Source organism: Nerophis ophidion, linkage group LG26 (genome assembly GCF_033978795.1).
Source record: "Nerophis ophidion isolate RoL-2023_Sa linkage group LG26, RoL_Noph_v1.0, whole genome shotgun sequence".
NCBI classification, from domain to species: domain Eukaryota; kingdom Metazoa; phylum Chordata; class Actinopteri; order Syngnathiformes; family Syngnathidae; genus Nerophis; species Nerophis ophidion.
In genome coordinates, this window is record NC_084636.1 from 1062287 (window position 1) to 1074373 (window position 12087).

Genomic DNA, 12087 nt, shown 5'->3' on the forward strand with positions numbered 1-12087 from the left:
AAAAAAAATAAATAAATAAAAGCATAGTGCAACAGAAACAGAAAACAAACAAAGAACATAAACAATGAATGAGCTAATAGTGCAAAAAGCAATACGGTAAAAGAGGTCAAATAAAAAGTAAAAAAATTTGCTAAATAAAAATAGTAATAAAAAGTGCGACAAATAGAAAACTAAAACTAAAGCGAAGGGGTAGTGTCTATTATTATTTCTATTTTCATTATTACTGACTCCTTTTGGCCTCATTCTTATTATTTTCTTATTTTAATGATGTTAGATCTCTATTGTTGTTGTTTTTGTAAATGAGCTTTAGCTACAAACACTATGATGCATACAACTGTTTCAAAAAAAAAAAAAATAAATAAATAAATAAGTTTAAAAAAAAAATATATATATATATATACATATATAAATAAAACATAAATCCAATCATAAATTCTAAAAGGAAAAGCGGTCAGGGTGAAACAAACACTCCTCTTCAGACATGTTAGAAAGTGAAAGAAGCGTGTAAAAAATGAAGTATGTTCCAAGCACCTCACTATTTTGGTATTCTTTTCTTTTCCTCACTTATTTTGTTGGTGTTTTTCCACCCTCTTTTTTTTTTAAACATGTCGGAAATAAAATGTCAAGACAGTAATAAACATGAGATGTGTTACTCACAAGTGTGTGTACGTGTATGTGTATGTGTGTGTGCATGTGCGTGCATGCGCGTATGCGTGTGTGTGTGTGTGTGTGTGTGTGTGTGTGTGTGTGTGTGTGTGTGTGTGTGTGTGTGTGTGTGTGTGTGTGTGTGTGTGTTGCAGGAAACACGCTCTGAGCTGTGACCGCATGAAGCCGGCGCTCTTCAGCGTGCTGTGTGAGATCAAAGAAAAAACAGGTATCGAAACACACACACACACACACCTTGTACTTGTTATCTTGAGACCTGCCTCCCGCTTTAGGAGCAAGCTTTTCTAGATATATGCAGAAGTGTATTTCCAACATGATTAATATATACATACTATGCACATATAAAAAGGTAAGCTTTTAATTCATAATTGTTTTTTAATCTTCATTATTTACTTGAAGTTATTGCAGTATGTGTTTATATACATATACACAGTTATTTAAAAAAAATAATTTAAAAAGAAATCCATTTCTTACACACACTTGTTATTTCATATGTTGGCCAGAGGGGGAGCACTTTTAAAAGCGACACACAATCCCTCCTTTTTGGGAGCAGCCTCATGTTGATGATGTCACCACAAAAGAGACATTGTGTATTTGATGACAAAGGAGTCAGGGACCACAGATGGCCCCTGTGCCGCACTTTGGCCAAGAAAAGCTGTAGAAGGTCAGTGTTGATGGCCACTATAGTCTTGTCTTAGTGCTCAAATCACATCTTCACCTGGCGGGGATGAAGAGGGAAGTCCTTCTTTAGCTGTTTCATCATATATTGCTGCCTTTACTTTACTTTTCTATGCACATTAAAGCAACAACACATCCTGACTTTGGAGCAATGTTCACGGACTCTAGTATTTTGCCTCTCTACTAGATGCAATCTTATTGGCACCATCATTTGCACCTCCTCATATGGAAGATACTTTTCCTTCTTCATGTCTCAAGAAGGCGAGAAAAACAAGAAAACACAGACACACACTTACTTTTGACCTCCATGATGGCAAGCTCACACACACGCATGGCGTTGTTTATGTTGTCATGTGACCTCCTGCTCTCTTGATGTTTTCTTTTGAGGGGGTCGAGACGAGCCTTTTACTTCTTACTGACGAGTTCGTCTAAAGTTCAAGTGTCCGGCTAACGTTAGCACACCTTCTCTCTTTGTGCCATTCTTGTGTCGCTTTTGTCGTGTCATGTCGTCTTCCTGTCATGTGACCAGCTGTCACCTTGACTAGAGTAAATATTTCTACATATTCATCAGAGTGGGACATCCTGTCGTCTGAGCAGCTGCGTTCACTCGCACACACACACACACACACACACACACACACACACACACACACACGAACTTTTGACCTGCCCTGACCGCCAGTGCCTGATAAGAAAGGTGCAGGAAAGAATGTTGAACAAGTCTTTCACAGCAGGAAGTAGTTTGTTGTGAAGGAAACACAATTTGTTGACAAGGTGAGCTTTGTAGCACGCCCACAATGTCAGACATGGTTCGCTTTTCAGTCTAGTGTGCCGCTGCAGGCCCTGCGATGAGGCGGCGACTTGTCCAGAGTGTACGCCGCCTTCCGCCCAATTGTAGCTGAGATAGGCACCAGCGACCCCAAAGGGAATAAGCGGTAGAAAATGGATGGATGGATGGATGTGGTGCTCCAGTCTGACAGTCAGGTACCAGGGCATAGTGTTTTTTAAACTGCAGGGGTGCTTAAAATTGTAGATTGTAAATACATTTACTGATTTGTTTTAGTACATTTTAAATATTTTTTGATTTGATTACTTAAATGTATTACATATTTTGTGATTTTTCCCCCACCTAAATTTGCCGATTCAAATATATGAGCTGCAATCACTAAAATTGAAAAGAAAAACGTTTTTTTTCATATATCAGCCGAAGATATGTGAAAATGACATTTTTAAATTAATGTTTGTCTTTGGTAGGAAAACTTTCCTTTCAGCAGTAAAAAGAGCTGATCAAACAAAGCAGAAAAGTCATTGAAGTCTTTGTTCATCCTTTATGTGATAAGGTTTTCTCCTTTTTTTAAAAATGTTGTTTTTCAGGGTTCTTTTTCCTTCTACTTTGTAGACACCTAAAAGTTTGGAAGGTTTCCTAAAGTGGATCATTTTAAGTAATGTTAAAGTCGCAATGATTGTAAAACACACACTAGGTGTGGTGAAATGTGTCCTCTGCATTTGACCCATCCCCTTGTTCACCCCCTGGGAGGTGAGGGGAGCAGTGAGCAGCAGCGGTGCCACGCCCGGAAAACATTTCTGGTGATTTAACCCCCAATTCCAGGGACGGCGTGGTGCAGTGGGGAGAGTGGCCGTGCGCAACCCGAGCGTCCCTGGTTCAATTCCCAACTAATACCAACCTCGTCTCGTCCGTTGTGTCCTGATGGGTGCTGGTTGGCGCCTTGCACGACAGCTCCCTCCATCAGTGTGTGAATGTGTGTGTGAATGGGTAAATGTGGAAGTAGTGTCAAAGCGCTTTGAGTACCTTGAAGGTAGAAAAGCGCTATACAAGTACAACCCATTTAATTCCCAGCTTTGATGCTGAGTGCCAAGCAGGGAGGTAATGGCTCCCATGTTTATAGTCTTTGGTATGACTCACGACCATCTCAGGGCGGACACTCCAAATAACGAGGCCACTGAGTAACACATTTAGTACATTGTTTAATTTGCTTGCTTGATCCATTCCATAATTTAGCCATTAGCAAAAAAAAATAAAAATCCATAGATTAGAAGCTTTCTATTAGCACCTTTCTATAAACTGCAGGGTTCAAAGTTTAGGGAAAAAAGTAGCGGATTATAGTCCGGAAAATATGTTATAAGAAAATGAGAATCAAACATAAAACCAATATGGCAAACACAAATATTTTCTTTTCAGCAACAATTCATCCTTCTGAGAAGCAGCGTCCTCTGCAGTGGACATTTGTCTTTTGCATGTAAGTTGCAATAATTTCACCTCAAATTGTAGTGTATATTACTGTGAATGTAGTGTATATTACTGTAAATGTAGTGTATATTACTGTAAATGTAGTGTATATTACTGTGAATGTAGTGTATATTACTGTAAATGTAGTGTATATTACTGTGAACATAATGTATATTACTGTAAATGTAGTGTATATTACTGTGAACACAGTGTATATTACTGTAAATGTAGTGCATATCACTGTAAATGTTTTGTATATTACTGTAAATGTAGTGCATATCACTGTAAATGTAGTGTTTATTACTGTAAATGTAGTGTGTATTACTGTAAATGTAGTGTATATCACTGTAAATGTAGTGTATATTACTGTAAATGTAGTGTATATTACTGTAAATGTAGTGTATATCACTGTGAATGTAGTGTATATTACTGTGAATGTAGTGTATAATACTGTAAATGTAGTGTATATTACTGTAAATGTAGTGTACATCACTGTAAATGTAGTGTACATCACTGTAAATGTAGTGTATAATACTGTAAATGTAGTGTTTATTACTGTAAATGTAGTGTATATAACTGTAAATGTAGTGTATATTACTGTAAATGTAGTGTATATAACTGTGAACGTAGTGTATATTACTGTAAATGTAGTGTATATCACAGTAAATGTAGTGTATATTACTGTAAATGTAGTGTATATTACTGTAGATGTAGTGTATATTACTGTAAATGTAGTGTATATTACTGTAAATATAGTGTATATTACTGTGAATGTAGTGTATAATACTGTAAATGTAGTGTACATCACTGTAAATGTAGTGTATATTACTGTAGATGTAGTGTATATTACTGTATATGTAGTGTATATTACTGTAAATGTAGTGTATATTACTGTAAATGTAGTGTATATTACTGTGAATGTAGTGTATATTACTGTATATGTAGTGTATATTACTGTAAATGTAGTGTATATTACTGTGAACGTAGTGTATATTACTGTAAATGTAGTGTATATTACTGTGAACGTAGTGTATATTACTGTAAATGTAGTGTATATTACTGTAGATGTAGTGTATATTACTGTAAATGTAGTGTATATTACTGTAAATGTAGTGTATATTACTGTAAATGTAGTGTATATTACTGTGAACGTAGTGTATATTACTGTAAATGTAGTGTATATTACTGTAGATGTAGTGTATATTACTGTAAATGTAGTGTATATTACTGTATATGTAGTGTATATTACTGTAAATGTAGTGTATATTACTGTGAATGTAGTGTACATCACTGTAAATGTAGTGTATAATACTGTAAATGTAGTGTATATTACTGTAAATGTAGTGTATATTACTGTAAATGTAGTGTATATTACTGTAAATGTAGTGTATATCACTGTAAATGTAGTGTATATTACTGTAAATGTAGTGTATATTACTGTGAACGTAGTGTATATTACTGTAAATGTAGTGTATATTACTGTAGATGTAGTGTATATTACTGTAAATGTAGTGTATATTACTGTATATGTAGTGTATATTACTGTAAATGTAGTGTATATTACTGTGAATGTAGTGTACATCACTGTAAATGTAGTGTATAATACTGTAAATGTAGTGTATATTACTGTAAATGTAGTGTATATTACTGTAAATGTAGTGTATATTACTGTGAATGTAGTGTATAATACTGTAAATGTAGTGTACATCACTGTAAATGTAGTGTATAATACTGTAAATGTAGTGTATATTACTGTAAATGTAGTGTATATAACTGTAAATGTAGTGTATATAACTGTGAACGTAGTGTATATTACTGTAAATGTAGTGTATATCACAGTAAATGTAGTGTATATTACTGTAAATGTAGTGTGTATTACTGTAAATGTAGTGTATATTACTGTAAATGTAGTGTATATTACTGTAAATGTAGTGTTGATTACTGTAGATGTAGTGTATATTACTGTAAATGTAGTGTTTATTACTGTAAATGTAGTGTATATTACTGTAAATGTAGTGTATATTACTGTGAATGTAGTGTATATTACTGTAAATGTAGTGTATATTACTGTAAATGTAGTGTTGATTACTGTAGATGTAGTGTATATTACTGTAAATGTAGTGTTTATTACTGTAAATGTAGTGTATATTACTGTAAATGTAGTGTACATCACTGTAAATGTAGTGTATATTACTGTGAACGTAGTGTATATTACTGTAAATGTAGTGTATATCACTGTAAATGTAGTGTATATTACCGTAAATGTAGTGTATATCACCGTAAATGTAGTGTATATCACCGTAAATGTAGTGTATATCACTGTAAATGTAGTGTATAATACTGTAAATGTAGTGTATATCACTGTAAATGTAGTGTATAATACTGTAAATGTAGTGTATATTACTGTAAATGTAGTGTATATTACTGTAAATGTAGTGTATATTACTGTAAATGTAGTGTGTATTAATGTAAATGTAGTGTATATTACTGTAAATGTAGTGTATATTACTGTAAATGTAGTGTATATTACTGTAGATGTAGTGTATATTACTTTTCTTCCTCTCCAAGGTTCTCATAGTCATTATTGTCACCGACGTCCCACTGGGTGTGAGTTTTCCTTGCCCTTATGTGGGCCTACCGAGGATGTGGTAGTGGTTTGTGCAGCCCTTTGAGACACTAGTGATTTAGGGCTATATAAGTAAACATTGATTGATTGATTGATTGATTGATAGTGTATATTACTGTAAATGTAGTGTATATTACTGTGAACGTAGTGTATATTACTGTAAATAGAAAAACAGTGCTGCTGTTTTTATGGTAAAAAAAAAAAAAAAGGCAGCTCCCTTGCCAGAATTTCACTGTAAAATTTGCATTAGATTTTTTTTTTACTGTAAATAAAAAAGCTGCAATTTTACAGTAAAATTTGGGCACCTGTGCTGCCAGGTTTGTTTTTTATATATATATATTTTTTTTTTACCACAAATCATCAAGTGTATATTTTTGGGTGTATTACTGTACACTCCAAAAGCGCACCACAGTTTATTACAGTCAAAAAAAAAAAAGGTACATTTTTTTTAATTCAGAGAAAAATGCTGTAAAAACCTCAGTAAATTTCACAATTGGACCATGAAACGGCGTGGCGCGGTGGGAGAGTGGCCGTGCGCAACCCGAGGGTCCCTGGTTCAATCCCCACCTAGTACCAACCTCGTCACGTCCGTTGTGTCCTGATGGGTGCTGGTTAGCGCCTTGCATGGCAGCTCCCTCCATCAGTGTGTGAATGTGTGTGTGAATGTGGAAGTAGTGTCAAAGCGCTTTGAGTACCTTGAAGGTAGAAAAGTGCTATACAAGTACAACCCATTTATTTAAATCTACTGCTACTTTTACATTGCACAATTTGATGAATAACTTGCTTTGAAAACATTATTGTTAGTATTTATTTCTATTAAAACAATGGTTTGATCATACATAATTAGACAATATTTAAGTTAACATCATTTGCATTTACATGGAATGAGTATATATATATATATATATATATATAAAAAAAATATTTTTATTTTTTTCTCCGTAAATAGAAAGAAAGGATAGATTCAGTAAGAAAAGTTACAGTACTTTATTGATACATGTTATTTCCAGGCTTTCCAGTTGTGAATGAATGTTGAGTCCCACTTCTCTGTGAGGGCTTTGAGTGTTTAGAAAAGTGCGATATAAATGTAAGTTATTATTATTTATTCACACAAACATCAGCCTGTTAACTCATTTTCTGTTGGTAACACACTATTGTAAGGTAAAATGTATCACTTAATCCACATTAAAGCATACATTTTGCGAGCAATAAGACATAATGTGACAATATCAACACAATAATACAAATATTCCCTTTCATTTTATACATTTGTGAAAGTAGTAACATATTGCGATAAAGTCAACAGTGCAAAGGAAGCCAACACGAGCAAAAATTATTATTGGCTTTCGTTCAAAATCTTTGACTTAGCTGAGATAGGCTCCAGCACCCTAACCCCCCACCCCCAATGGGACAAACGGTAGAAAATGGATGGATGGATGTACCCCAAACCCAACTTCCTTTGTCCAGGTACTCCCTGAGTTTTTAAACAATATAAAAACCTATTTCTAATGTAAGAACAATATCAACAATGTAAGACTATCAACACAATAAAATAAGATTTAAAAATAAACATAGTGGAGAACGGTGAACGATCCATCATATCTATCATGCCAGTATCGATCCTATACTGATACCATACTAGGTATCTCTGTTGTCCATATTTGGAACGAATCAATTCATTTCTGTTACCACTCACAAGAAAACATTTTGCGCCCCCCCCCTCCCCCCACTCTCTACCGAATATCATTTGTCAATAGAATTGTTATAAGTACACCTCTGCTTTATTAACATTGTTTTTTTCTGTAGAAAATATTTGTTTGTATTACTATTGAAATATGTATATATTTTTAAAGTGTCCTTATTTAAACTTTGAACATTATTTTGACCGACTTGAACCGGTCATGTCTTTGTGATCATGTTCTGTTTAGTTAGGTTTGGTTTTGTTTTTGACTCCATTGGTTCCTGTTTTTGCGCACCCTGGTTTGTTTTTGTTTCCATGACTACCAATCAGTTCACCTGTTCTCATGACTCACGCACCAGATTCACTTGGACTCATGCACCTGTTGTCAATTACCACGTCACCATTTAAGCCTGCAGTTGCCAGGCAGTCAGCCTGGCGACATCACCTTCTACTCACCCTCTACCACCCTCGTAATCCATGCTGATGAACTATGCTGCCTTTTTCATACTCTTTTCTTGGTCCAAGTAAGTTTTCCTTTTCATGCCATAGTTTACAAGTTTTGTTTTATGACCATAGTTTTGCCTTAGTGAAAGTCTTTGTTTTCAAGACCAAGTTTTGTACCTCTTTAGAGAGCGCCTTTTGTTTATACCCTTTGTTTTGTTTGTACTCTTCCAGTTAAAATTAAAAGATGTCATTACCTTCACGCCATGTCCATTCCAATCGATTTGCACCACGGGAAAACAAACCACACCATAGTCCAAGTCATGTAACCATTAGGTACTAAAAAATATTATGAAATAATAATACAATCAAAATGATCAGCAACATTACAAACTCCCTCGATCACAACCTATTGTGATCGAGGGAGTCGAGGTACAGACCGTGGACTCATTCAAGTACCTCGGGGTTTGGGTGGACAATAAGCTGGACTGGACTGTTAACACGGACCACCAGTACAAGAAAGGACAGAGCAGGCTGTACTTTCTCAGGAGACTGCACTCCTTCAACATTTGTAGAAAAACTCCTGTGGATGTACTACCAGTCTGCTGTTGCCAGTGTTCTGTTCTACATGGTAGTGTGCTGGGGGGGCAGTACATCTAAGAAGGACAGCTCCAGACTTGAGAAACTGATCAGGCGGGCCGGTTCTACAATGGGAATGAAAGTGGACTCACTGGTGAGGGTGGCAGAGAAGAGGACTGTTGACATACTAGTGAGCATCCTGGATGATGCCAGTCACCCTCTGCATAGTGTTATCAGTAGCCAGAGGAGCCTGTTCAGTTCTAGACTGCTTCATCCCAAGTGCAGGACTAATAGACTCAAGAACTCCTTTGTCCCACACACCATTAGACTGTACAACTCCTCTCTGGGACGGGGGGTGGGGGGTACTAGGATGACAGGGGATGCAAAACATTAACAGTGCAATATGTTTTCATAACATGGTCACTACTGCCTACTTTGTCTTGATATATTCTTATTTTACTGTTATATTGTTATTCCCATTGTTTTTATTCTTTTTGTAATATTTCTCTATTTTGTTTCCTTTTAAACCCCCATTATTTACTTTTTACTTTTTTTTAATTGATCTCAACTCTGTACACTGCTGCTGGAATTTTAATTTTCCTGAAGGAATCAATAAAGTACTATCTATCTATCTATTAACTCAGGAGCACAATACAGCTGTGTTTTTTAACCACTGTGGGGAAAGCTATCGCCCCCTAGAGGGCCGCCCCACAGTGTTTCTTAACCAGTGGCGGGGGAAGCCGTCTCCCCTTAGAGGGCCGCCCCACAGTGTTTCTTAACCACTGTGGGGCGGCCATCGCCCCATACAGGGCCTCCACACAGGGCTTCCAAGAAACACTGTGACCATCGCCCCCTAGAGGGCCGCCCCACAGTGTTTCTTAACCAGTGGCGGGGGAAGCCGTCTCCCCTTAGAGGGCCGCCCCACAGTGTTTCTTAACCACTGTGGGGCGGCCATCGCCCCATACAGGGCCTCCACACAGGGCTTCCAAGAAACACTGACCATCGCCCCCTAGAGGGCCGCCCCACAGTGTTTCTTAACCACTGTGGGGCGGCCATCGCCCCATACAGGGCCTCCACACAGGGCTTCCAAGAAACACTGACCATCGCCCCCTAGAGGGCCGCCCCACAGTGTTTCTTAACCACTGGCTGGGGAAGTCATTTCCCCCAAGAGGGCCGCCCCACAGTGTTTCTTAACCAGTGGCGGGGGGAAGCCGTCTCCCCTTAGAGGGCCGCCCCACAGTGTTTCTTAAACACTGTGGGGCGGCCATCGCCCCATACAGGGCCTCCACACAGGGCTTCCAAGAAACACTGTGACCATCGCCCCCTAGAGGGCCGCCCCACAGTGTTTCTTAACCACTGGCGGGGGAAGTCATTTCCCCCAAGAGGGCCGCCCCACAGTGTTTCTCAACCACTGTGGGGCGGCCATATACCCCTAGAGGGCTTCCCCACAGTGTTTCTTAACCACTGGCGGGGGAAGCCATCTACCCTTAGAGAGCCGCCGCACGGTGTTTCTTAACCACTGTGGGGGAAGTCATTTCCCCCTAGAGGGCCGCCCCACAGTGTTTCTTAACCACTGGCGGGGGAAGTCATTCCCCCTAGAGGGCCGCCCCACAGTGATTTTTAACCACTGTGGGGCGGCCATCGCCCCATAGAGGGCCGCCCCACAGTGTCTCTTAACCACTGTTGGACGGCTATCGCCCCCTAGAGGGCCACCCCACAGTTTTTCTTAACCACTGGCGGGGGGAGCCATCTACCCTTAGAGAGCCGCCGCACAGTGTTTCTTAACCACTGTGGGGCGGCCATCGCCCCCTAGAGGGCCGCCCCACAGTGTTTCTTAACCACTGACGGGAGAAGCCATCGCCCTCTAGAGGGCCGCACCCACAGTGTTTCTTAACCACTGTTGGACGGCCATCTTCCCGCCAGAGGGCCGCCACAAAATATGTGTTTGTCAGCTGTGGTCCGTATGGGCTGCAGTGGTACTTAGTTGTAATACACCTTTGCACCACTGGTGGCAGTAATGACAATCTCCACCAAAGTGAAGACGTCTGCAGCTTAAGTCTTTGAGAAGTTTCTCAAGTGCAAAAATGATGACTAAAGGAGTGAATCTGTATGGTCATTTGAACTTTATGTGTATGGACAGTTTAGTCCAGAAACATATATATAATTTTTTAAATTACAATACAGTGTAATTGTATGTAAATGTATTTTTCATCTGTTTTTATGAGTGTATTTGTTAAGAATTCTCCATGTTGTCTACCTTTCAGATACTTTATTTTGAAGCATTTCTTGACAGTGTCACTTCCGCTTCCTTCCTGCAGGTGTCACTTCCGCTTCCTGTTTGAGGTGTGTTAATGTGTGCTGACTTGTTTCTCTGCTAGTTTAATCGCTGCTCTAGTCTTTGACGATGTGAGTATGTTCATTATTATATGAGATTCAATTAGTTTATTAATAGACATCGCTGTTATTGTGTAACATTTACTGGTGTTTTATTAATATTATTAGTGCTGTGTTGTCAGAATGCTACAAGCTAACATCGCCCTGTTTAGGATAGCATTGCTGCTGCTAATGTGGCTAGCTCACGTGACGTTGTCAAAATACAATAGATTGTGTTTACTGACAGCATCTAGTACTTTACTTACAGCATATCTATATATATATATATATTATGTGTCTAGTACTTTACTTACAGCATATCTATATATATTATGTGTCTAGTACTTTACTTACAGCATATCTATATATATATTATGTGTCTAGTACTTTACTTAGCAGGGGTATCCAAAGTGCGGCCCGGGGGCCATTTGCGGCCCGCAGCTAATCGTTTACCGTCCCATCACACATTCTGCAAAAATTGCAAAATTGATAGTATTGCAAAAAAAAAAAAAAAACTTTAAAAAAAAGTGGAATGAGGTAAGATCTCATGAGAAAAAGTGGCAATGTTTACACAAAGCTGCCATGAAGGCAGTTTTTTTTTCCTCCTTTTGTCTTTATTTTCTTTTTTTTCCATTGCTCAAAAAAAGAAAAGAAAAAAATATATGTTATAATGAATTATTACTTAAAAATTATTACTTTCAAATGTTTTATGTGGAAAAATATTGCATATGTTGTGTGGCTGCCATATAAAAACATAAAAGTTTTGACAAAAGACCATAAAACAAACAAAATAAT

At 37.8% G+C, this 12087-nt stretch overlaps 1 protein-coding gene across 4 annotated transcripts in view; it reads left to right on the plus strand.

The window, feature by feature from the left end:
• The window catches only part of LOC133543503 (pre-B-cell leukemia transcription factor 1-like), a 71081-nt gene that overhangs the window by 25820 nt on the left and 33174 nt on the right, over nt 1-12087 (plus strand). For all 4 annotated transcript variants that reach the window (XM_061888095.1, XM_061888094.1, XM_061888093.1 and 1 more), the window contains exon 3: nt 801-874. In XM_061888095.1, coding sequence (XP_061744079.1) covers nt 801-874 — 74 coding nt within the window. The remainder of the gene's footprint in view (nt 1-800; nt 875-12087) is intronic.